The 27,376-nt window shown below is 39.9% G+C and overlaps 1 protein-coding gene across 1 annotated transcript in view; it reads right to left on the bottom strand.

The window, feature by feature from the left end:
• Positions 1-27,376, bottom strand: part of HECW1 (HECT, C2 and WW domain containing E3 ubiquitin protein ligase 1) — a 249,198-nt gene that overhangs the window by 160,053 nt on the left and 61,769 nt on the right. Inside the window, exons 2-3 of the mRNA XM_042473588.1 lie at positions 11,827-12,151; positions 1,945-2,052 (exon numbers count right to left, since the gene is read on the bottom strand). Coding sequence (XP_042329522.1) covers positions 1,945-2,052; positions 11,827-12,151 — 433 coding nt within the window. The remainder of the gene's footprint in view (positions 1-1,944; positions 2,053-11,826; positions 12,152-27,376) is intronic.

Below are 27,376 nucleotides of genomic sequence, written 5' to 3'. Positions count from 1 at the left end.
AATCCTTTTATTTGCTATTCATTACCACCTGTTATATCTTAGTTTGTGTGTGTGTATCTAAGTACACTTCATGTGAATGCTGACATTCTTGTTGTTCAAATAATAAAACTGAATTGTACTTTGGAGTTCTAGTTTTTTGGAACCAGTAAGCATACACTGAAAGTCCTAGCTAGAGCTACCCTGGTCCTCTCACTGCTCTCTATTGAGCTAAATTAATTTCCCTATTGAATCCCATTTGAAGGTGCCCTCCTGGGACCCTAGGTTTTTGGATAACACTATGTCTTTCCCAGAGGCTGCCAACAGCTCTTACTAGCTGGAAAACAAAACACAAGCTAAACACACACACTGTGTTGTAAAGACAAAGTGTATCCACCACAATGCTCCAGTGCAATCGGGCAGTAGATGGGTAGGACATCGGAAGGCACAAAGGCTTCATAAGGCCTTAAGCCCTGATGGCACAGTGGTTAAATGCCTATACTGCAGCCACTCACTCAAAACCACAAGGTTGCGAGTTCAAGGCCAGCAAAAGGGCTCAAGCTTGACTCAGGCTTGCATCCTTCCAAGGTCGCTAAAATGAGTACCCAGATTGTTGGGGGCAAATTAGCTTATAGTTGTAAACCGCTTAGGCAGTATGAAGCGGTATATAAATGAAATGAAGCTTTATGGCCATGTGTATCACACCCCTGCTTTAAATGGGCTTTTGTTGCCTCTTGGTGTGAATTTAAATTACACATCTGAATATTCTAGAATTCTTTGCCTTATTAGTATGGAATATCAGTATACAAAGGGAACTAGTATCACCTTTGAGACTAATTTATGCAAAGCACAAGCTTTCATAGACTTGGTTTACTCCCTCAGATGCATGGAGTGAGCTGCTGCCCAGGAAGGACCTCTACAATCAGACTATATGAATAGTCATAGAGATACAAAACTTATAGTATGGTGATGGGGTGGCAAATTCAGTTTTAACTATGGTCCTGAGGGACAAAGGTAGGAAGAAAGATGTTGCCTAAGGCCAGGGTGGGTGGGTGACCATATGAATGGTGGGGGAAGTTTTGGAATGTGGTGTGTGCAGGCTAGAAACTAGAAAGGAGATATGATAAACTAGCTAACAGTGTTAGCTAAAATATGCATAGTGTGTCAGGAAGTAATTCTGTTCAACCCACTACTAATAGACTGGGATTTGTGGATATATTCTAATTCAGCTGTTTCTCTTTCCAATCTTCCATTGTAGGTTTAAGCACCACTATTCTGAGCTCAGAGGTAGAATGCCTAGGAAGACTGAAGTGTTCTGCAACAGGTCTCTGTGTCTCAATGTATGTTAATCTCATGATTTCTCTCTCTAAACGGATATTTTAAAAAATATTTATAAAAAAAAGAGGGAAGATTACTCTCCCAAAGAACCTGCTATCTAAATTCCAAGAGAAGCAGAAACAAAGGAGAAGTGGAACTATTTATTCCAACACCAGCACTTTGAGAAATACTTTTTTAAAAAAACAACAACCCAACAACCTCAATATCTCTATAGACTCATAAGGAATGAGATATAAACTTGATCAGCCAGAAAATGATCCCACCTATTGAACAACAGGGCAAGAATAAACGATCCAGTTGATTTAATTATCCTGATGTCAAATAAGCACAAGTGAGAATGAAACTGAGACTGTCTCCAAAAACAGGAGCATTTAGCATCCACTGTGAAACCCTCTCCTTGTATGATGTTATGAGGAGTTCATGCTTAATTACATCAACATAAAAGGATTTATAGATGCAATTCTACCCACTGAATTCATGCTTCAGTGGGTGCCGTTTTTCACTAAGCATATCTCAAGTATACAATCAGTTGTTGTTATTTGCACACATGAAATTCCCAAAAGAATTTGGGAAGCTCAGTTCTTCTCATGTTCAGTGAACCATAGTGTAATAACATTATAATATACTTACGCTCTACAAAGTAAGAGCTGGCATCAATCTTCCAGATAATTTGACCTCGGTGAGATCCATTCACCCCACGATTCTTGTAGTCCAGGAAATTTTCAGACAAGACTTCATCTGTAAATTTATTAAGCCCCCACCCCATCAAAGAGATACAATTATTAGAGAGCAAAGAAAAGAGATGAAAGCATAGCCTTCTATTATTTATCTGGGTTTTGTTTTTATGGATGACAATGTGATATCAGCTTAGCTCTTAACATAAGTTAATTCAAGAAAAATCACAGCAGGACATTTCCCCTCTTCACATCCCCTACTCTGTGTTCTTCTATACATAAAATAAACCTAAATTACCTGTGATCTTTTTCACTTATTCCAGTTCACAGCATTACAGTGAACAAGCAAAGTTGCTCTATTTCAGTATGTGATACCATGATACCTCCCAGTCAATTGATTTAAAAATTTTAACCTAACGTTCTCCTCTAATAATATTTGCTTTATAGATTGTTCCAGCCAATTTCAAGGAGGCTATATGAAGAGAAAGGTCTTCTCCACAAGGAATATCACAAGTCCCCAGAACAAGCTACACCTATCATTCTGCTATAAAACAGGCATGTATGCTCTAGTGAACTTTAAATCTGCCATATTTTCAAACTCAGTATTAGCAAGACAGGTATTGAGTCTCGCCCACACAAAATAATTTTTGAAGTGTAAATTTCACATCAGAGGAAAGCAGAAAATGCAGTCTGGCACAGAAAAATAACTATTAAAGTTGCTTTTTCACATCAAATAATGACATGTTTTGGAGACACCCATATAGCAGTGGCACCACTGGGCAGGTGTAATGTGTGTATGTGAACCGCAGCAGGAGACACCCCACAGGACTGTTGACACCTGATGGGGTCATACTCCTACTGCAGTGGAGGGGCAAGTGCTACCCCCGTGGCTTTGTTGCTCTTTCATTTGGGAGGTAGTCAGGCTGGTGATGAAGTGATGAGGGTTGAGCAGTGGGGGGATGCGGAACAGTATTCAAGGACTTGTCATTCATAGATCTGAACATTCGTAGGCAGCAAGCCCACATTGTTCCAATGGTGGCACATTCATGTGGCCATGCCACCATTAGGGACAGCCTCCATTGACCCCAGTGGTGGCATGTGCATGTAGCCGCACTGCCATTAGGGACAACTGAGGCTTACTTGAAGTCCCATTGTGCCTAATGGTGGCACGGCCACATGCATGCACTGCCACTAGGAACAATATGGACCGCCCGTAATGCTGGCATGGCCATGTGCACACGCCACCATGGAAGTCCTGTTGTCCCTAGTGATGGTGCACCATGCACACACACCACCAATGAGGACAACGGAATTCAAGTACTGTATTCACCGATTTTGGTATTTGCAGGAGGGTCCAAAACAGATCCCATGCAGATACTGAAGGCCAACTGTATTTGCTACACAGTTAACATATTGTGAAATAACATATTATATAGCCTTCTGCATGGAAAGAATGACTGTGTGGAACTGAAAATGCAACCATGAAAAAAAAATTATCCATTAACTTCAATGAAAAATAACTCAATATCCAGATAGATATCGCTATGAAATTGATGCCTGTATGCCACGCATTCAAATTCTGAAATCACTGTGAGGTCCTGAATTCACTGAGTAACAGATGAATATTTATCTTCCCAGTGTATCTTTTTAGTCACCAATACTTTTTGGTATGAGTCTTTTTCAGTGACATGTTATTCATGTTAAACCTTAGCTAATTTGCAAGAAGCAAATAAGCAATTTAAAATCATCCATATAGTTATACATTTCAAAGATTGTGCCAGTATTGAATTGATATGGTTGTGGAGAATTGCTGTACTTTACAAACTGAGTTAGCCGTGGACATATCATCTTGTACAAAACCTGCTGCCAAACTAATTTGGACAACAACACCATTCTTCCCGTTTCTTCAACTTTGACATGAATAGATAAATACAGTCCACCTAGAGCATATACTACAATGAGGTTTTTCCATTATTATTATTATTATTAAATGGTCCACCAAGAAAAGCAAGTAGCAAGCTTTATTCATTTATTGGAGAATTAATCACATATTCATCCTGCTTACCAGGATGAATGGAATAGAGATTTAAACAGATGTAATAGTACACCCAGGAGAATAGAAATGGCTTTTTGAAACAATTCCACATTTTTTAATAAATTCAAATCTTAAAGAATATGTTTACAAATCTATTTAGCAATGGCATCTTACTCCATATGAACTGAGTAAGATCTTTCATGTAAAAATACAAACACTAATTATCTTCATATTTTGGGGGACTGTCAGAAAGTTAAAAAAAGTCTGGGAGTCAGTGTCACCAATAATTAAGGATTTAAAGGGGTAATAAAATCTAAAAGCAGTGCTATTGTGTATATTGAATACAATTGTAAGTTTGCTTATTAAGGATGAATTCTTTTCTCACAATAGCTAAAATATGGATTGCCCAGTTTTGGCAGTAAAAAAAAAATCCTCCAACAATAACAACTTGGCTATGGAAGTCATGAGAAGTGCTTTTGTTGTTTAAATTAATATATTATAAATAAGAACTTACTTATCAGCAAAATAATATTTCAATATCTTAGTTCAGATTTGAACTATGAAATAATAAAAGGGTTTATAAAAAGGGACACAGTGGCTTAGTGGTTAAGACGCCAACTCTAATGACTGCAAGGTCGGTAGTTGAAGACCTAAGCACCGTGTGACAGTCACTAGTCCCACCTTTTTCCAACCTAGCAATTTGAAAGCATGTAAAAACACAAGTACATAAAAAGGTACCACTTCAGTGGGAAGATAACAGCATTCTGTGCAGGCATGCTGTTCACATGACAACCAGAGTAGTCCTCACACAATGCTGGCTCTTTGGCTTAGAAATGGAGATGAGCACTTTTTTATTATTTTACTCCATTATTAATTTTATATTATTTAAGTGGATAATAATACAATTTATGAATGATTTTCAAGGTACAGTGGAGCCTTATCTTACGCAAGGGATCCGTTCCGGACCCCTCTGTGTAAGCCGAAAAACACGTAACCTCGAGCCCCATTCAATATAATGGGGCTCAAGTGCGGTGACACGCATGCACCACGGGCACATGTGCCATTCGTCCTATTGCTGTGCGGCTTCAGCATAAGCTTATTTAAATTCAATATTTTTGATTTGTTGTAATTTGCTGCGAGGCCTATATAATCTGTTATTCTTTTAAAAGTCACCTGCCTTATACATGTTTTTTTATAGAAAGATACATTTTACTCGATAAATATAGCAAAACATCATCTGCAAACAAGGTTTTTTTATGATTTATATTCTCGAATCGTATTCTTTGAATAAATATTCCTTCTTAATCGTCCTTTTCTTGAGGTGCTTAATGATTCATAGATACAGCAGGTACCTGTATCTTCACTGTATCTTCACACATAGGCAAAATGAATTTAATTCTTCCTTCAATCCATTCCTATGATTACACAAATACTATTTCTTTGCTTCACCTCCTATATGGCCTTTATTGTTATAAAAATAATTTATTTATTTACATAGTAGATAGTACAAATTATATGATCCATAATTCATAATATACATTTTTGCTCCCTTTCCCTCCTCTCACAAACAGTCACACAGAGGGTATGCATTCCATTTAAATGAACAATCATTCTCTGAGATATGGAATATACCATTAATTTTTTTTTATCTCTTCATATTCCATTTTTAATTCTACGTTCTTAACCACGGCTTCCCATTTATCTTTCCATTACTCTTTATTGCCTTGTCCAATATATTTAAGCTTACTTTCCCTAAGGAAATCAAATAATATATATTCTTTTATACATTTAAACAAATAAGTCTTATTTCCATTTCTTTTTCCATCCTAAAGCAATCACTGCATTGGGGCAGCTTTTAAAATTTGTTTAATTACATATCTTTGATTCCTATCCAAGCCCAATTTTAAATGAAGAGTTAAACAATTTTCTTTCCTTAATTGTATCTCTAGCCCTATCATTATATTTATCTGTTCCTTAACTTCTATCTAAAATTCCTGCATTATTCAACGTAGATTCAGGCATTCAGACATAGGATATGTGGTGATATGTACCTAGCTGTATGTTATTCCAATAATTGACTGCACTGAAACATATTACTCCTATTCTTTTCCTATATATGTAAAATCTCTTTTTTGTGTGTGTGAATGTGTGAACTCCAACAGGATATCAAGTTCAGAAATTCAGACTTCAGTAGTTAAAACTACTATGCCAAAAAACAACACTGAAACCCTTAAAAATATGCATGGATGCTATTCACATGAAGGTGAAATCTCAGAGAAGGAATCAAAGTTATGTTATATATCAGCAATTTTCAAACTATACTCAAAAAACTGTGATAATACTTGGATATTTGTTAGTTCTTCAGTGATATCATATGTTTTACTGAGGAGACACAGTGCTGACCTCCACTGAGAAACACATTAGCATGGACCGTCTACAATGAAATATGTCTTTGAGCACTGGTTGTTGGGGTATATTTGTAAGGGCAACAATGTACCTGAAGCTGAAAGCATGGCTGGGTGTCAACACACAATTTTGCTATTCACTCAAAAAAGGTTTATTTGAAAACCATAAGCAGTCTTCCCCTACATCAGTGGTTCTCAATCTGTGGGTCGCAACAGATTATCTACCATGGTGGGTAGATAATGTTCTTTAGAAATCAGTGCTATATACTTCGTGTTATAGGGGAATATTTTATATGTCCTTCCATAACCAATGCACCTTGATCCAAACTGGAACTGGAATCAAGATTTCTATAAGAAACACATAAGTAAATTGAGAAAAACCTCACTAATTAGATCCTTTTTGGTATTACATACAACTTTCATGAGATTTGCCTTTCAGCAGGAAAGTAAAATTAAAGGCAAAAAAGAAGAGAAAGAAGCATGTGGTTTTTAAAGAAAACTTTCAGCAGCTAATTAGGTCAAAATATTTTTGATATAAACTTAAAAGAAATGGTTGAATAATAAAGGAGAAGAACAAATACAGCCTAGAAATTGGACCCTAGAGGTTTTGTGCATAATGAACTTTTATCAGATATCTTTTAAAATGTTTTGGTTTTCTCAGAAGGATACTGAAGAAGAAAGCTGATTGAATATCAATAAACACAGTATAATATTACCCTATGTGCAGTCATGAACTAAGGCACATGAAATGATAGTTGTCCCAAACTCTGTGTTATGATACAGATTATTTTGGGGGTTACAAGTTTCAGAATCCCCAGCCAGTGTTCCAACTCAGTGTTCTGGGGTCTTTATTCCAAACGTAACATCCCCAAACTCTGACTTGAGGGGTTTAGTGGGGCAGAGTGGAGCTTAATATTGCATATTGATTAGATAATGTTGATTAGATCAACTAGCTAAGCGGTACCATCAGCTGTTTTCAAAATTCTGATTAACACACTTCCTCTACAGAACATCTCGCCTTCAAAGGAAAGTTTAACATTTGGTACAGGAGACTGCTCTTTGAGGGCTTAAACAATGTAAAGAGTTGCCTCTCTGTTGGATTGTGCAGTCTTGTAGTTCATGTGCCCCCTTGCTACCAGAAGGGAAGCGAGACATGGAGAGCAGATGAGATTCAGGATGCATCTACACTGTAGAAATAATGCCAAGGATTCAGACAAGCATTCAAGATAAAAGTAAATTAAAAGAAATAAATATTCTAAAAACAACAACAACACAGGTTTGATCCAGAAAATACCTAAGCTAACCAGCCAGCTATAGGTATCTTGTATTCCACATTACTTAGCTTCTGCAAGAGGAAACTACATCTAGCTTGAATGGGACAGTAGGAGTCATCCTGTACCACCAAAACCTCCCCATCTGGGAAATCCGCTTTTTCCAGATACACAATCCAATGCCATTGCCTGCTGGAAACTTGCAGACAAGCTGCTATAAAACTCCCAGACAATCTGGAAAATTTTATGTGGGGAGACTGTCACTAAGGTTTTTGCCAGCATTAATAATAATAATGATAATAATAATAATAATAATAATAATAATAATAATAATAATAATAATATTTATATCCCGCCTCTCCCTGTATTGGATCGAGTACAAACTGTCTGATACACACAATCTTTTTGTTAAAAGGACAGGGGTGGAAAATCTGTGACTGCAAAGTTGTTGAGCTCCATCTGCCATCAGCTCAAGTATGGTTAACACTTAATGGTGATGAGTTCTGTAATCAAACAACGGGAGCAGGGAAACTGCAGTTTAAAAGCTACATGTGATAAAGCCCAAGTTACCTAAAAGTATGCAAATGTTGAAGAAGCTTGCACTGAAATATATAGATCCTTTTGTGGTAAAATGGTTGGTGGCTAGCATTTTAGCTCACTCAAACCAGCAGTAGAGTACAGCATATGGAATGCACCAATCAAAGTCTCTCCTCCTGTTCTTGTAGATGGTGAACAGCATTCTGAAGCGGAAAAAGTTTCAGATTCTAGACTGCACACAGGCAAACTGAAATATTTTACTCACTGGGAGCATTTCCCTGTTTCTCAGAGTAAATGGGTCTATGGCCATAATATAAAGGCAACCGGTTTGGTGAAAAAGTTTTATGCAAAATACCCTCAGAACTCTGGACCTGGTTAGGTTGGCAGGGAGGCTGTTACTGTTTTCCTGTGTTTGCTTGATTTATTTAATGCGGATCAATGTATTTTGCATTATTGTGTATTTTGCACTGTTTACTAGCTTTATTTTAAAGAACAGGGGTTGATTTTTGCAGGGCTCAACTCTAAAAGGTCAGGAATGGCATAAATAACTTGCCTGCCATAAAATGCTGGGAATTAGGTGTAATGGGTTATACAGTAGAAAGTGTATTATTTAGTCATGGTGATCTCAGACACAGGTGCGGAGATAATGCTTAAAGATATGTTGTGTCTGTCTGCTATGGTCCAGATCAAGTTAGACAAGTGGCCTCTGAATAACGGTACAGGCTTCCCCTGCCTTTTGATGCCACATTTTCCAACTTGCTCTTTCAATGGTTGCAAATTACCAGACAAGTTCAATTAATTCGACAGGAGTTCTACTTTTTCATCATTTGTTCTTGCCCATGATGGTCATTTGGGACTGTTCACATGCACATGTGTATTTGTGTGTGTGTTAATTTAGCTTTTGTATGTATTAAAAATCATACGCAATGGGTTATTTACATTTCCAAAATGCATCTGTAAGCTTAAAAAAAAAATGGTGTTCCGCTTTTCAACCAATTCCATTTTCTGTCAGATAAGTGAGGGATGTCATGGCCAGCCAAGATCAGCTCTCGGAGGATGAGGAGGAGGATGAGCCTCCTCCAGAGCAAGGGCTGATTGAGGCAACACCAGGTGCTGTTCCTGCCCTGCCAGGTCCCAGCTGTGATCCTCCAACCCCAGAGGAGGAGGTTCAACCAGGTCCTAGTGCCGAAGAGAGACCTTCTATGGTACCACTGCCTAGTGGGGACTCTGGGGACGAAGCTTGCATGCAGGTGCCTTCTTTCAAAGAGAGAAGAGCTGAGAGTGCTTGCAGACGCAGATCACAGAGAATTGCCGAGAGGCAATTAGCCAACCAGCCTCAGGTGGCACGAGGGAGAGTTTCCCTTACTTAAGTGGGAGAGAGACTAATGCTGGTTGCTAGAGTTTATTGCATGATCTCTCGGCGTGATTGCTGCTAGCACTAGCTCCTAGTATCTGGATTCTTTGTTACCTTGACCTTGGACTGGACTTTGTTATCTCTTGGCTGTTTTGACCTTGGACTGTTTGACCAACGTTGTTTCTCGGTATCCTGACTTCGGCTTGACTCTCGGAACGTTTGGACTTCTGGAATTCTGAACTCGGCTTGTTTTCTCGGACTGCTCTCAGACTGATTCCTTGCAAGGTCTGCTTTACTTTCACTTCCACTGTGCTAAGGCTCTGTTATCAGCTACTGTCAAGTGTCTGCTGGCAGCATTCCCGGACAAGGGCTTTCTGTAAATGCTAAGAAGGATTCTTATCCTTTATTGAACACCAGAAGAACAAAAGCTGCTGTCTCCTGGCTGTCAAAGCAGGAAGCTTGATCCCATGATTGGCATGTAATGAATGAAATGGTTCTAAATTACACAACCTTTAACTAATAGTGAGTTACCAAAACAAACAAACAAACAAAAAACAAAACAAAACCAATTATGTATGGATGACTTTGTATCTAGATTCACATTTTTAATGACTGAATATAGGTAGTTGGTAGATCTGTAATCAATTATTCAATCTTGATTTTATTACCACTCTATCAGCAACTGTTCCAAGATGAATGAGAGCGCTTCCAGTGCCAAACCTCTGAAGAGAGAGGCACCAGTCTCAGGAACGCTCCTTTACAATGTAGACCAACCAAGGAAAGAATTGTGGTAAAATCAAAAGTGAACTCAGAGGCAGCCTGGAATCCAAGCCCAAGATGAATCAATGAGTTACACTAGCTCTTCAGAGAAAATGATTACTAATGTTTTGTTTTGTTTTTGGCACATTACAGATACAAGTTTTCTCAACTACAATTTATCTAAAGAATTCTCATCAGAAGAGTTTCCGAGTCAGAGGATGCTGTCCTCTGGCAAGCACATTTATTGCTTTAACACCTCTATACTACAAGAAAGGAAATAGCAAGGCACTACAGTACTCTTTGCTGTCTGGAATTAATGTGATTGCTGTAAGTTGATAGGTAAAAGATGAAGGTACAGAGACTAGCTACTTGAAATACATGTATAATCTTCTATTGTTCTTTGAAGCCAGAGTTATAATTTGCATCTTTCTGTACCCTATCTGATCCCATACTCATAACTATGTTAACTTAAATATCAACACTATAGTATCTGCACTGTAACAAAACTCCATTAGTGTATCTAGCACTATTAGGTTACTCCCCCCCCCCCATTATATTTCATATTTAAGCAAGTCTCCTTGACAGCTAGTGTGGTGTGGTGGTTTGAGCATTAAAGTACAACTCTAGAGACTAGGGTTCAAATCCCCACTCAGGCATTAGAGACCTTGGGCGAGTCACATTCTCTCAAAGTAAGGCAAAGACAAATCCCCTTTGAACCAATCCTGCCAAGAAAAACCTATGATAGGTTCACGTTAGAATTGCTGTAAGTCAGAAATGACTCGAATGCATACAACAACTCCCTGAATTCAGTGGGATACAGTTGCAGATACAGAAAGCTATACATTAGAGCAGGGGTAGGCAACCTGCGGCCCGCGGGCCGGATGCGGCCCGGCAAGGCCTTGGGACCGGCCCCAGCCCGGTCCTGCCACCGATTGCTGCCGGGGCCTTTGGCCTCTCGCGCGCAGGGGCAATTGTCTTTAGACGCCTCAGAAACATGCATTTATATGAACATTTTTTTAAAAAATCAGCAAATTTTTTTGCATGTCCTCCACTTTTTAAAAAAAAGTGTCCACCATTTGAAAATGTTGTCCTACATTTGTCCCGGTTTATTTATTTATTTAATTTTTAAAAAAATTATTTAGTTATTTATTTTTTGGCTTCGGCCCCCCAGTTGTCTGAGGGACAGCAACCCGGCCCCCGGCTCAAAAAGATTGCCTACCCCTGCATTAGAGTAAGTTATTCACTTCACCAAACTGAAGGTAAACTAGCAAGAGTTTGATAAACCTCCTATTATTGCTAATGCTGCTGTTTGATAAATTCCTGTTGCTATTTTTATTGATGGTGCAAGTTGGGGAGACACGGTTAGGCCACAGACTGTGGGTTGTGGATTGGTAGATCATACATTCTAGGGATCTGCTTTGGATATATTTTATATTTGTAAAATTAATTAAAAATCCTAAAGATAGGGTAAACTTACCAATCAGATACATGCCAATCCAGTCCCCTGCGTCTACTTCTTCTTTTATATCCCAATAAATAACTAGATCTTGCGAATGTCCTATAGAATAATAGGAGCTGCTGACCATAAGTGTAGATCGGCTGTCTGAAGTGACCAAGTCCGTATCACTGGTCGAACGTGGAATAGTAACCGTTTCATGGGGGCCATTCCCAATATCCATATTGTGGAACTGGTCTGGGTTGTAGCTGTACCTCAGAGGTTCTTTACACCGGCGCCGATTCTGCGAATTCCTAGATGGAGATGCCATAGCAGCCAGGCCCAGGAACCTGTTCTGATACAGATTCTGTCAAAATGAAAGAATAAGGTCACTGAAATGCTGTTGAGTCTGACACACACACAAATATACACATATCACTATTTTCAGAAATAACTATGAAACAATGTTAAGTCCATGCATATATGCATATAATGGTATTTGACAGAGATATCTTATGAAAATTTCTAATGATAAAACAGCGCATATTGCACATATCTGTAGCTGTCCATAGTGAATTATAGATTGGTGGGCATTTTCTCATCAGTTATATGTTTATTAACACTGCTTATTTTAGTGTCCTTTATTGTTTCTTATGAGGCAGTATGAATTTGTAACCACATGTTTTGCATAAGTGGAATGTATTCTGCTAGAAACATGATGTTGCAACACAGAAGACCCAACAGAAGGATAATTCCTGCCGGATTCTTTGGCCCATAACCAGCATTTGGCATCTAATCCAGTATCTTAGTGTACGTCTTATTGCAGTCATCTTTCTTTTCTTTACTTGGACCAACTGCACCATCTGCTTTGGCAAAAGAATGCAGGGGCACTTTCACAAATTTTACTTGTGTTTGACAGCTAAACTCTCTCCCTGGGCTTGGTATTCCTAGGCTGTAGCTATGGACGATGTAATGCTGTGCTCAGTATTTAATACTGTGCCAGAGGTGAGCATTTTAGCTAAATCCCTTTTGGGCCCAAATGTTCTGCTACCTTCCCACAGCTGACTCTGCACCATCTGCTTTTATGCAGAGACTGGTTCCGAGCATCATCACAGATGGGAGGAAGGGAGATGGCTGCTGTAGTAACTAAGAATGTGTAGCTGCCTTCATATGTGGAGGGGGAGGAGCACCTGGGATTACTTTTGTGCTTTACACACTTCCGAGGGCAAGCTGCATAAGGCAGCCAAGGTGTCACATATAACTGTCATATAGTTTGCTTTGATACTTTAGTAATGCATTGCATTGTTGGAAAAAAGGTTACGCTGCTGCTCTTGTACTGCTAATCTGATCTAAATTGTACATTCCCTACTCAGTTGTTTTGATATTTTTAAAATATCATGGGTGCTTTGATGACAGATCTCACTGAGTTGCACTTTATTCTGATTTAATAGCCATTGGCTTAATAGTCTTTGGTACTACTGAACATCAGACTTATGGACTGATTTCTCTTGTATGTTAATATTCAGTATCCCCATTGCTAAAGCATATGAGCAGTATAATTCTTCTGAATGCTTATAATGTCTCCTGGTTTAAATGCAAAAGTACTTGATTATAAAAATCTATACGTCTCTTCTTTGGACAACTGAAGTAGGAAAAATTCTATGCTAAGACAAACATAGCAAATACTACAAAACTGACAGTTGTTTCTATTCCTGCCACAGCTATTACTGAATATTAACTGAAATATAATAGTCTTGCATCTACAGATTCAACCATCTCCAGCTTCAACCATCCTCCCCCATTCAAAAAATCAAACCTTAATTTTGCCATTTTATATAAGGGACACCATTTGATTAAGCTATGGTATATAATATTTAAAGCCCTATATGGCTCAGGCCCAAGTTACTTAAGGGAGCGCATCTCCCTACACAATCTGCCCCGCACTCTTAGAACTTCAGGAAAGAATCTGCTGGAATACGCAAAAACTAGCTTGGTTACTACATAAAGCATTTACAGCCGCGGCCCCAAAATTATGGAACACCTTACCGGAAGAGATCTGTCTTATTACCACCCTAGAAGCCTTTAAGAAGGCATTAAAGACGGATCTCTTCCGGCGGGCATATCCACCCGACCTGCTATAGTTGAATATTCCCACTCTGATTTGATAATATGGAAACAGACGACGATTTAGATGCTTTAATTCCCCTACCGCAATACTACTGGTTGATTAGTATTGTATTGTATAGTATTGTTACATAATGCTGTTTTTAATCTGTTATGCACCTTGTAATTTGTATTGTTGATATTGATGTGATCCCGCCTCCATAGGGAGAGGCGGGAAATAGAAATATTATTATTATTATTATTATTATTATTATTATTATTATTATTATTTATAATGCAATTTGAGCATCTACAGATTTTGGTATCCACACTGAGTCTTGGAACCAAACCCAAGCAGATACCAAGGGCCCTCTGTTCTTATTCCTCAGTAAGTATATATAGGATTGCAATTGTGAGATGAATTTGGAAAGAGCCCTGAAAAAGTTGCTATCCAAAATAAATAAAGCAGTGCTAAGACAAACTTTTTAGATAAGAAATTTAGATCCAAAATATGAAAATTCTACTACACTTCACTAGACTGTACCAATGAAGCTCCGAGGCTTCCTGAAGTGATACTGTTTGCATTCCAGTGCAAATGCAAGTAAGACTATTGACTGGATACCATACCATGGCAACGTCTCCTGCTCCTGTGTGTAGTGTTGTCATTTTTAAGGATCTTTCTTAATTTAATGATTAGGATAAGATGTTGGTAACAGCACCACTTAATTCCTCTATTGGCTATTTAATGAACTCACTCCCTTGGTTTCTACCTTTTGGTGTGTGGGAAAGAAGAATTGTTGAATGCTCAGTTTTGACTGACTGATTATACTTTATTGTTTACCTTGTACTGACATGCTGTATACCACTTGAGAATTCTTTCTGGGTCTGAAATCATCACCACCACCACCACCACCACCACCACCACCACCACCACCACCACCACCAGCACATTCAGTACTAGTGTGTCCTGTCAAGTCTATTACTGGTTGTCAGGTTACTAACTAGAAAGTTCTTCTATTTTTGTGTTTGTCAGCAAAGCGGTTGGAATAGTGTTCTGTTTGTTAAGTCCCTGGTGCATCACATTTATTTAGCAGGACACACACTGTGCATCTTATTGAGTGTGTATACTTTTATTCAGGGATGCCACTAATTCCTGATGTCTGTAAAAGCCATGAGGTTTTCAAACTGTGTGCAGAAAACACTTGTAGCTTCTTGGAAGTTACCAGGGATTCCTGAATGACAATATCCGTAATGGCAGGCATGCTACCTTCCACTATTAACTTTCTCCTGAAACATACAGTTGCAAGATGGGTGTGTTCGTCTTGGCACATTCTTGAATTCACAATAGTGAACTCAACAAGCCTATCACTGTATCACATGAAATGAGTGTGTGCCCTAAAATATGTCCCAAAGCTCTTTTGCAACATATTGGAGTTCTGTAGCCATACATACGCCAAAAAACAGGTCAATTCAAAAAATATTCCTTGAAGGTAGACATTTGGGGGAGGACATGGGGACAATACAAAATAAGAAACAAAATCCCCTCCATAGTTATTTTATGTTCCAAAAGTGACCTGTTTTCATAAACTATGGGAACACAAGCTTGTTATGGGAGGTATCAGTGCAGCAGAATCTTAACTGTAACTCCACTGACACTTCAAAGTTTATTCTAAAGCTCTAAATTCTCTTCTTGACAACTTCCTTGATCAAGAACAAAGCTCAAGTGATGGGTGTTGTACATTCAAAATCTGCAAGCCCTGCAGTGTGAATAGAGATGTTATAAGCATGCACGATACGCACAGGCATAGTTTATTATTTATAATGCTCTGAATCTAAAGGGAAAAGTCGGCACAGATATCAAAAGCTACGTTTATAATTTTCATCAAAACCCTACAGACCAAAGTATATCCCTGCAAGCCGAAAAATTGTGTGGGTGTACATGAGAGCAAAAACTGACCTATTTGGCTCATAGTCATCTGTGTAGTATTGCACCTACCCACTCTTGCTCCTTTTTCACTCCTACACACATGTCAAATGTAAAGGCAGCTCGGGGCGAGGGGAGCCACTTCGAGTAGAATAAAAAAAGTCTCATTATTCCATTCAGAAACTCAATAATACCTAGCATCCAAAAACTGTTTACAGGTAAGTGGGTGTAAACTTAAAAGCTGCAAAGGATACGTTTTCAATATAATATGCCGTTACAGAAGGTTTAAAACATACAGTTGTAGCATGAGGAAATGAGAACAAAAGGGAAGTTGGACAAGTAATTATAATGCTGGATATCTAGAACTTTTCTTCCCTTTCATCTTATGACTGGGAAAGTCTAGAAAGCAGGCACTATGTAGAAACGGGCACATAATGCCTTGAGCTTCTGGCAGCATCATATATGAGCTGAGAAGGAAATGGATTTCATAGAATGTGGCAATAAACAGATGAAACTTTGTACAAGCAAATATTTCCATCCAAGCAAGGAGGTAATTAGCCCAGAATAAGCAGGAAACAGAAGATGAGAATCACTAGGTATAACTACTGAAAGCTATATAAAATAGAAATAATACTTTAACAAAGCACAGGAGCCAAAGGACAAAGTTACAGAAATGTTAAATTACTAAAACGTAAGAATTTATTAAGTAAGTTCTCAAAACTGAGAGTGTCAAAGGAAAGGCCAAAGAAATTTGACTTCAATCAATGGCAACCCTATGAATGAGACATCTCCAAGACACCCTGTCCTCAGCAGAAACACCTCAGGTCCTGGAAATTTAGAGCCATAGATTAATTGAATCCATCCACCTGAAATGGAGCCTTCCTCTTTTCCTAGTGCCCTCTACTTACCAGGTATTATTGTCTTTTCTAGTGAGTCATGCCTTCTCATGATGTGGCACAAGTATGATAGCTTCAACTTAGGGGCAGTACAAACAGGCAGAAAGGAGTGGCCAGAGGCCGCTCCTGCCCAGAGTGCCATGGGACTGTGGCAACCACATACTGCGATCCCAATGCCGGTCCCAAATGGGCCATGGCAAGGAATGGAAAAGATCCACTCCTTTTGGGGCTGGGTATGGGCTGCCTTTTATGGCCCAGGAGAAAAATCAACGTGGCTTCTGCACGGGTTCGGGATGTACATCCTCTAAATGCCATCTCCCCAAACCACATGGAAGCTGGCTTTTTATGCCTGTCTGTTTCAGGCCCAAGTCATCTTAGCTTCTAGGGATAGTTCGAGCCTGATTTGCTCTAGGTTCCATTTATTTGTTGTTTTACCTGTCCATGGTACCCACAGAACATGGCATTCACAGAAAACACATCTGAAATTAATTTATTTTCTTTTTATCCACTTTATTCACCATCCATCCATACTTATGGAAATAAGATGGCATGGACAATCCTAACTTTAGTATTCAGTGAGATATCTTTGCACTTCAGAATCTTGTCTAGGTCATTCCTAGCTACCCTTCTGAGTCCTAGTCTTCTCCTTGATTGCAATTCCCATTCTGATCAATGACTGATCCATGGTATGCAAATTTTTGACTGCTTCAATTTCCCTTTCGTCTATGTCAGATTTATGCAAATCCTCCATAAAATCATAGAATAGAATTGGCTTACAGATGGTAAACTGCTTACTGAGTGCTGAGTTCACTATTAAGCAGTATAAAAATGTAAATGCTATTGCTAGAATTGGAAGAGACCACAGGGGCCAGCCAGTCAAACCCCCTGCCATGCAGGAACACAGAATCAAAGCATTCCCAACAGATGGCCATCCAGACTCTGTTTAAAGACCTCCAAGGGAGGAGACTCTATCACTCTTCGAGGGAGTGTGCTCCACTGTCAAGCAGCTCTTACTGTCAGGATGGTCTTCTTAACGTTCAGATGGAATCTCTTTTCCTCTAGTTTGAATCCATTGCTCCGAGTCTTATTCTCTGGAGCAGCAGAAAACAATTAAATAATGACCATTATCTAAATTCAACCTAGATAATGAGGGGGGGAAAGAAATAGTGAAAGATTTTCCATACCTTGGATCAAGCATTGATCAGAATGGAGAATGCTGTCAAGAAATCAGGAGAAGACCAGGAATGGGAAGGGCAGCTATGAAAGAACTAAATAATATCCTAAAATGTAAAATATACAACTGAGCACTAAAGTCAGAATTGTCCAAGCTATGGTATTCCTCATCACCATGTACAGATGTGAGAACTGGACAGTGAAGAAAGCAGACAACTCATTTGGGATGTGGTGCTGGAGAAGAGTGCTTAGGATACCATGTACAAACAATTGGGTCCTAGAACATATTAAGCCTGACCTCTCCCTGTAAGCCAAGATGACAAAACTAGATGAAACAAGATGAGGCTTTCATACTTTGGCTACACCGTGAGAAGATATTACTCATTAGAAAAGACAATAATGTTAGGAATGGTAGAAGGCAGTAGAAAGAGAGGAAGACTACATGCTAGATGGCTAGACTGAATCAGGGAGATCATGGGTCTGAACCTGCAGGATTTGAACAGAGCGATAAAGAATAGGGAGTCTTGGGGTTGTCTCATCTACAGGGTCAACGTGAGTTGAGACTGACTCGAAAGCAGTTAACCACAGAATTAGCCTGACCTTGTAGGTGGGAAACACTGTGGTGTGCCTGTGCTGGGTGATGCAACCACTTCCCATATTACAGAATTAACAGAGAGATTGTTGACTGAATCTCTGCTTCTCCAACCATGAGGCATTATTTGCAGAAGTAGAACAGGTGGACTGCTGGGGGGGGGGAGTAATCTTTATTATTTAAAATTAATATTTTTCTTTCTTTTTCTTTTTAAGTGCCTCCATTATGGGAGATCTGGGAAATACTGATTTAATCTTGAGTGCACAGCCTAGAGGTTAATGGGACTTCTTGCCAACATCTAGGGAAATACATTATTTCTTTTATTTTTCCATACCATGGTATCAATCTCAACTCCTAACATCAAATAAAACAGATATTTTACTTATTCTAAAAAAATAGTCTTGAGATACATTTGCTGCTCCACTTTTAATCCTTCCACATGATATAAAAACGTGGCAGGCTACTGCTCAAACGACAGAAATATTAGCAAATGTATGAGTTGTCTTGGGACTCTGGCACACAGCATGCCTATGGCCCTGTTAAATACGTTGACAATTCTGCCCTTTTATAATGCTGTGGGATAACAACAGACTCATTAATTCTTCTGGTACTCTTTACAAGAAAATTAATCATGTTATGTTCATTTAATAATCAACTATATTTTCCTCCTTGTGTCACTTAAAGCTACTTCTTGTAATTAGTGTCAAATTAGGAGCTTGTGTTTCTACAAATGATTTGCATTCAGGTTGACTTCACTGGGGGAGGTTTCACCCCTTACCCACAATGCACTATTTTTCTTGCAGCACACAATAATTCTCAGGGGGCCCAGGTAGAGTCAAATTCACATCCTTCGCCCACTAGAAAGTCGCCCAGTTGACCATGAATATTTCATAGTCAAAGATATTTCACAGGAATATGTGAAGATGAAATTTTAAAAGATTATAATGTAATCCCCCCCCCTTCTCTGAATAGTTCTAGAGTCAGGCTAAAGGAGTGGAGAAACATTAAATAAAAATCTCATTTGGCATCACATAAGAGAAAGCTAATGGAGGATGATGCTATTTATTCCTAATATTTGTCCACCTAAAAGGAAACAAACCTGGAGGGAACAAAAATCACACGCACCATTAGGGAAGCACTGAGATGCCTCATTCTACCTCCTTAGCAATTTCAACCGGTACAGAATATGGCTGCCAGACTGGTCTCAGGTCTAGAAGAGACCATATTACACCAATTTTAAGATCTTTTCATTGACTGCCCATCAGTTTCTGGTCCCAGTGCAAGGTGTTGGTTATTACCTTTAAAGCCCTAAATGGCTTGGGTCCAAAATGTCTCCGGGACCGCCTCCTTGTGTATAATCCACCCCTCACACTTAGGTCCTCTGGGAGAAATCTACTACAACCATGTAGTGGGGTGAACCCAGGTGTAGAGAGGACGGGGAGGACGGAAGTGGGTCAGGTGGAGAAAAGTAAGGAGAGGTGTGCAGAAGAGGAGGGGCAGCAGATGCGGAGAGAAGGTTTGGAGGCGGAGCCAACTGGAGGGGCGGGGCAAGAGGAGGAGAAGGAGGAACGCCGAGGGAGGAGGATAAAAGAGGAGGGAGAGTGGTGCGCGGGAGGCAGAGGACGTCGCGGAAGAGGAGGACGGGGAGTGGCGGTCGAGTCAGGGATAGGACAGATAAAGCGGAGCCCCGGTAGAGAGGGAGTACCAGTCACGCTCCAGGCCCGGCCTACCTTCCGGAAGCGAGGCCCTCATCAAGGGGTAGAATTGAGGGACCCAAGGACGGAGGGCATGTACAACTACTCGGACAAGGAGTTGTGGGAGAGACCACCATCCAGGGACCTGGAGGACGAGTGGTGGGACCCTAAAGGGGACAAGTGGGTGTGCGGCCCTGCCCCGCTCAACCGGGAGAAGGCTGAATACGAGCCCTAAGAGAAGCATTCTGGGGAACGGAGAAGACCCAACACAGAAGGCTCCAACACTCAGGGAGACGTATCCACCGAGGGTCCACCTAAGGACTTGTAAAAAGACTGTTGTTGTTGTGGGCCTGTTGGCCTTTTGTTAGTGCACTGGGGAAAAGAACTTGGAACCAATTGAACACTGTTGCAACGAAACACGTGCGGAGTAAGTTTGTTGCCCACGTGGTGTCTTTCTCCCTATTCCTCAAGAGTCATGCAGCCAGGCACGCCTGCCCCGCCAACAAACCAATAAAAACCAGGTTATCTACAACTGCCCAGAGGACATTTTCGGCTATTGTTCCCAGACTATGGAATGGCCTGCTGGGTGAGATACCTCATATAACCACCTTAGACAACTTTTAAAAAGCTGTTATGATGGATCTCTTCCGGCAGACCTTTCCTGAATAGACGCCAGGCCATCAAAGAGAGAAAGTAATGGATCGATCCCGTTTGCTGTTTGCCTGTCTATTGTTGTTTGTTTGTTTTTATCTATTGTTTAAATTGTTATTTATCTTTTCACATGTTTTAAAGTGTAAAATGTTTAATTCTATTTTAAGGGAGGGAGAGTTAGGGGATATGATTTGTATCATTTTTAATGCTGTAAGCCACCCCAATTGCCTGAGTGCAAATTGGGTGGGAAATAAATAAATAAATAAATAAATATCTGACTTTCTCTCCAATTCTTAGGATAATTTACAGAAGCAAGAATTCATTTTACACTCTAACTCACAGATACACTGGGTAGGCAGGGGAGAAACAGGTAGTGATTGTGCACATTGACTACACAGACACACACCCAACCTTTCTCTGCACCTGTTAGCACAGTCCACAGGTGAATAGAGTGGTAAGTATGAAAGAGGCCTCTCTAGAAACATAGAAGCACCTTTAATATCTTCCACTGAACGTACAAGGGTCAGGAGGTGACCATCAACTTTCATCACAGTTGTGGAGAAACTGAATTATAGCATTTGTTGCTGAGGAAAAGTTTAAGAGTCTGAGTTAACAGAGAGTAGGATTGGCAGACAATGTTCATCAGCATCACATAGGATATTACTAATATGTCACAGAGCCAATTCAGAATGAAATCAGAAAGCATTTCATTCCTTGACCTTCCTTCAAAGAGAGTAAAATACTTTCTGTTCTTACTCTTAATTAGTTCTTTGACATAGCCAAATACGATTGACCACTTACAGCACTGGTCCTTAAACTGTGCTCTTTAAGGGATTTTGAACATCAGCTCCCAGAATCCCAGACTATTGGCCAATATGGCTGAGGCTTCTGGGAGCTAAAATCCAAAATCTCTTAAAGGGCACAGTTTGGAGACCACTGACTTAGAGCACCAACACAAAGCCAACTGTGTATAAGGCAAGCACATATTATCGTCATTCTGACTTGACTTCATGACAGTATCACATAGCCAGTTAAATTTGGTTATGTGCAGAGGCCATCATGCCTACAACATAAACAGTGACTTTCCAGGGTTATGCTGTACGGGAAAAGGAGGGACTCAAGAAGCAGTAGCCAAATAACAGGGAACAGTATCTAGAATTGTATATGGGGGTATGGCAGGAAACTTTTGCTTGGCAAAAACCTAATTCAATTATTCATAACCTTTAGTGTCAGTGAGCTGGGAATGATATGACTAATATCATGACATATGACATACAGCTAATGGTGAAGAATGCTGGCAGCTGCAGTCCAGTAACATCTGGAAGGCTGTGTGATTCTCACTTGTGCCAGAAAGGCTAGCTGGCCTGCTCTTTTCCTACCATGTATAATCAGAGTTTTAAAAGTAGCAAAAATTGGAGGACTAATAGAGACCAGAATTATTATTATTATTATTATTATTATTATTATTATTATTATTTCCTGCTCCCACCCCCACCCCCCAGCAAGTTGGAACTCAAAGCGGCTGCAGAACATTAAAAGATGTTAGTCAGCAAATGTTGAGAGCAGCTGAGGACAAAAATTTCAATATTCAGCTTCTGATAATGCTGAGACTACAGAGGATGGCAATAGACCAGTGTCTCAGATTGCTGTCAAATTTGCTAGAAAAGCAATGGGTTGGGAAAGTGAGCCCATGTATAGAAGTAAGACGCTAAACACTTGGAGTCACAGAGTAGGCTAATCACAAATATGTTCTTCTTAAGGAAAAGGCTTAAGAGTCTAAACTGAAAACTCTAAGATGAAATTAATTTTCTAGATCTATCTTTGGTGGTTAGGCCTGGCTTCAACACTGAACTTGCCTTGACATCTGCTGGGAGAGAGACAGAGTGTGCAACCATATTGATTTTCTTAGATTTCTCAGTGGTTTTCAATACCACTGAGCATGATGGTGTTCAGCCTGTTCTGGAAGGGGCTGCACTACTCCAAATGATAGTGTTAAATGCTTGGTAATCATTATAGACCCATCTTTGCACAAGTATGTAGCATAAGCACCTTTTACCAGCTTAGGCTGGTATACTACCCACAGTTGGCACAGACATGGCCTGACTTCAATTATCTTATAACCTAGGTAACTTCCAATTCAGATGACTGCATTGTACTGTAGGTCAGGCTGTATTTGGAAACAGTCCAGTATCTTCAGTTGGTATAAGGTATGGCTGCTATAATACTGGCAGGCACTGGGCATTACAATCATACTACTTCAGAACCACAACACCCTGACTCTCTCTTTTTTGCTTCTGGTTCAAATTTAGTTATGTTAACCTATAAAGTTCTTCGGAGTTTGGAGACACAGGATCTGAAGCAGCACATCTTCCCATATATTTCCCCTTGGGCCCTGAGATTAAAATTAGAGCCCTGCTCATGCACTAAAAGGCACAGGCTTTTTCATTAGTAGTGCTCTCATCCCAATCAAGAAATATCCTTTCCAGAGAAAACTGCCTGGCATTTACTTTGTTACTTTGTGTGAAAAGCACATTTCATTCTCTTAGGCCTTTTAATCGTATTCTGTTTCACCTTCCATGTTAGTTTTTTGAAATAGTTTGATTTCCAACATAATTATAGATTTTCTTGCTAATGTAATGCTTCTTTTTGTCTCTGCCAGTTTTAATTTATTGCTGATAATTTTAAATAGTTTAATTATTATTTGGATTTATATTGTATTTAATTGTCTGTTGCTATAGGGAGGCTAATACATTTTAGAAATCAATAAATAATAAATACTTGAAGAACTGTCTGTTTCTAAACACAATTAAGAGCTTCTTCCAAGTACTCTGTAATGAATGACAATGAAAACCAATTCTTTTCATTTGTGACACGTCATCTTTGCAATTTGCTATCAGTCGGTGAGACCTACGTTGTGTTTACCTGACAAACAAAAGCATTATTTTCTCTAGTTTTTAATGGTGCTTGACTTTATTGCTGTCTACTTATTGAGGTTTTTTTTATGTTGTTAACTTGTTCAACATTTTAAAAATCCATTCACCACTTCTGAGACCCTTAACAGTGCATTCTTATACACATGTGTATGTTAGTTAAGTCCCAGTGAGCTCAGTGAGGTTTATATTTTAGTTAAAACATATAGGGTTGCATTACTACAACTGAGAGAAGGGATAAAAAAATTAATAAACAAATAAAGGCAGTGAGATGGTGAAAGATTCAGTACTCTCCCCCATTGGCCCACTGCTGCTTTGCAGCAGCATCTGTATCTGACAGCTCATATGCTGCAGTGTCAAGTCTTCAGATGAACCATCTCACTCTCCAGAGCAGAGAGGGAGGTGTTTAATAATAAAGAAGACATTTCCATTTTTATGCTCCATAAATAGAGCTGCTACTCTGGCAGCCCTGAAAGCAACGTAAGATGTATGATGTCCTTGGTCATTCATTGTACCACTTGAAATGCTGAAGCTTGGGATTTCCTAAATCGTATGTTAAGGGACTACATTGTTTCACTGACCTTCTAAAACAGGATTACTGTCTTGCCTGCTAAGACATGGACAGGGTGCTATGAATCAAGACAGGCAAGAACACATACACAAAACTTGTATATACAATCAAGTGTTTTCCCTGACCTTGAGCTAGACAGACTATTATTACATCTTTGCTCTCTGATCAATTTGCTGAGGAGAAATAGAACATGTCTCTATTATACACATAAACTAATTGCAAATTAGTTACATCCATTTCCTCCAAACAATGACAGGAAATGTTGAAATTGCCAGGTATTAGTTGTTAGGGAACCCTTGATTAGTATCTAAACTGAGCAATATAAACCAGTTTGAAACCATTTAACACTCATGGATACTGTAATAATAATATTAATAATATTAATAATGTAAAAATGCTAAGAATTGTTACTAGTGCCAGCAATCTCAGAAATAAAATTTCGAGGATTTCTTTCTCTGAAAGGTGAAACTGTTTAAATTAGTAGTGTTTACAGAATGTAGTTAAATACATTTCCATCAAGTCTAATGGAGATAAACGCAGCTGTCTTGGCATGAATTGCTTTGCACTAGATATCTGATACGCGGAATCAGTAGGTGAAGGAGCTTCCTTGAATACTTTCTTTGGAAATTCAAGGTTCACAAAATAACATGAGTTGTGGAGCTACAGAATTGCATGTTACAGAATTCCAAGTCTAGTCAGGTGTTTCACCAGCAATCAGCAGGCACCAAATGCACAACTTCACGGTTGCTCCTGCCTTAGCCTACCACCAGAGCTCAAATCTAGAGCACATATTGGTTGCTTTCCTCCTCCCAAGTAAGGCTCAGGGAAGAAAGGCTTCTTACTGACATTACTGTGCCTTCCGGTCTTGACAAGACATTACTGTGCCTTCTGTGCTACTAGCTCTACTTCTGGAGTACTGGAAATTACTCATTGTACGCTCTGAATCTGCCACTTACACAAATGGGTAGTTTTTGCTAGGCAGTGTTCTTGAAGGACAGTTGGTACCTTCACATACCAGTGGTGGGGTTCTTTCCCGTTCTTATTTGCAGTGGGTGTGAAACTGCAATTGTTTGGTGCTAGTGCTTCTTCTTCTTCTTCTTCTTCTTCTTCTTCTTCTTCTTCTTATTATTATTATTATTATTTACTTACTGTATATTTTGCCTTTCTCCCAATATAGGAAATCAAGCTTCAGCTGGATTCAGTAATGAAGACAATAAATAAATGCTTGAGAATCAGATAGAAGCTCATGAAAAATTAATAACATCAGGGTTTTAATAATGTATTATTGCTGGAGCTGACCTTCCCCCAGAAGTTCCTTCTCACATAGGACTCACTAGGTGCACTGAATCCTCTAAATCTGCCACTGTGAACTATGGTCCAAAACACACTGCAGAAATAACCTGCTTTGAGACCGCTTTAGCTGCCCTGGCTCAATGCTAAGGAATCCTGGCAACGGTACGTTTTGTGAGACAGTTAGCCTTCTCTGTAAGTGAGCTCTGGGGCCACAAGAAACTATATTTCCCAGAACTCCCTAGTTCGGCGCCAGGGCAGTTAAAATAGTTCAAACTGGGTTGTTTCTGTAGTGTGTTTTGGTCCTATGTGGACCTGGGGCTCATTTTCACTATTTTAAAAGCAGTTATTTTAAAAGCAGAACAAATCTGTAATAAATATATGTTTATAATATTATGATGAATTTTATGTAGCCACCCGAGGCAGTTAATTTTGGTGTAGTTTTTACAGGCTGATTTTACCCATGTTATTCATAAGTAGCAAGGCTAAGAGCACTAACTTTTAGAGTGGTTTACTTCCATTTGGGGGATTTACTTCCATGTGAGGAATGCAAATACTGTTTGCTAATCGTTTTCAACAGGAAAGCACAGTCTCCTTTGAGCCAAAGGCTATCTTTGGATATATGTGTTGGTAGGAAAGCAAGGACCTCCAGGCTCACCTCAGAGTCCATTTGCCATTTGTGGGTGGCTAGCATGGCAGTGAACTTCTATCTTCCCTCATTCATGCTACAGGTCTCTCCTGAAGCCTTTTCTCTGGCTCCCCCAATGATAGCCGATCAGTGTCTGGGGGGCGGGACTCCCTCCCAGTCTGACTTGGGAAACATAGTGCTAGAATTCAAAGATATAGGCCTGGTAAAGACGGGACTATTGGGCGCCCTCGTCATGTGCTAAGGTTTGGCCGAGGGCATGCCTCAACCCTAGCACTTGACGAGGGCGTAAAAATGATGGCGCCCTGTACAGATGGGCACTGCCACTATTACGTGCAGGACGCCTAGCGTCCGCACATTGTGGTGCCATTATGACGTCACGAGTGCGCCATTGACGCACTGCGGCGTCATAATCGCACCGCAAGAAGAACCCACTTTTTGCAGGTTCTTTTTGTTCTGCGGGGAAGTCCCGCGGTCTGGAGGCTGCGGATTCCCCACAGAGCAAAACTAGATGCCAGAAGACTGCCCTTTTTGGGCGGTCTGTACCGGGCCATAGCCATGTTAGTCTGGAAAATCAGTATGCAAAGGGATCTTGTAGCACCTTTGAGACTAAGGCCCAAAACAAATGGGCAGATGAGGATGACTTCCGGCTGCTCCAGGCGCATGGCGTTTACACATTGCATACCCTGGAGTGCCTGGAAGCAGCCTAAGGCAGCCCAAAACTGGCCCCAAAAGGAGGAGACCTTTTCTGCTCCTATTTGAGTTCGCGGCAGGAGGTGCCCTTAGAGCAGCAGCATGTGTTTGCTGTGGCCCTTGGGTGATTAGGCTGGGAGCTACTTCTGGCTGCTCCTTCTACTGGTCTGCATTGGCCCTAACTGAAAGATTGAAGTTGGCAGCATATGCTTTCTACAGACACAAACTGCTATATTGGTCTGTCCCTGGGCTTTCCACTCCATCACATGCATCTGAGGAAATAGGCTCAAATCTTCAAAAGCTTATGCTACCAACCTCTAACTTCCAGTGAGTCTCAACAGTGCTGCAAGATCCCTGCAAGATCTCTTTAGGAAGCATAGGTTTGTCTCCAGTTTGGTTGGGGCAGGGTAGGCTAAAAAGTGCTTTCTG

This window comes from Sceloporus undulatus, chromosome 6 (assembly GCF_019175285.1).
Source record: "Sceloporus undulatus isolate JIND9_A2432 ecotype Alabama chromosome 6, SceUnd_v1.1, whole genome shotgun sequence".
NCBI lineage: Eukaryota > Metazoa > Chordata > Lepidosauria > Squamata > Phrynosomatidae > Sceloporus > Sceloporus undulatus.
The sequence above is the reverse complement of the archived record's forward strand: the minus strand, read 5'-3'. Positions and strand labels throughout refer to the sequence as shown.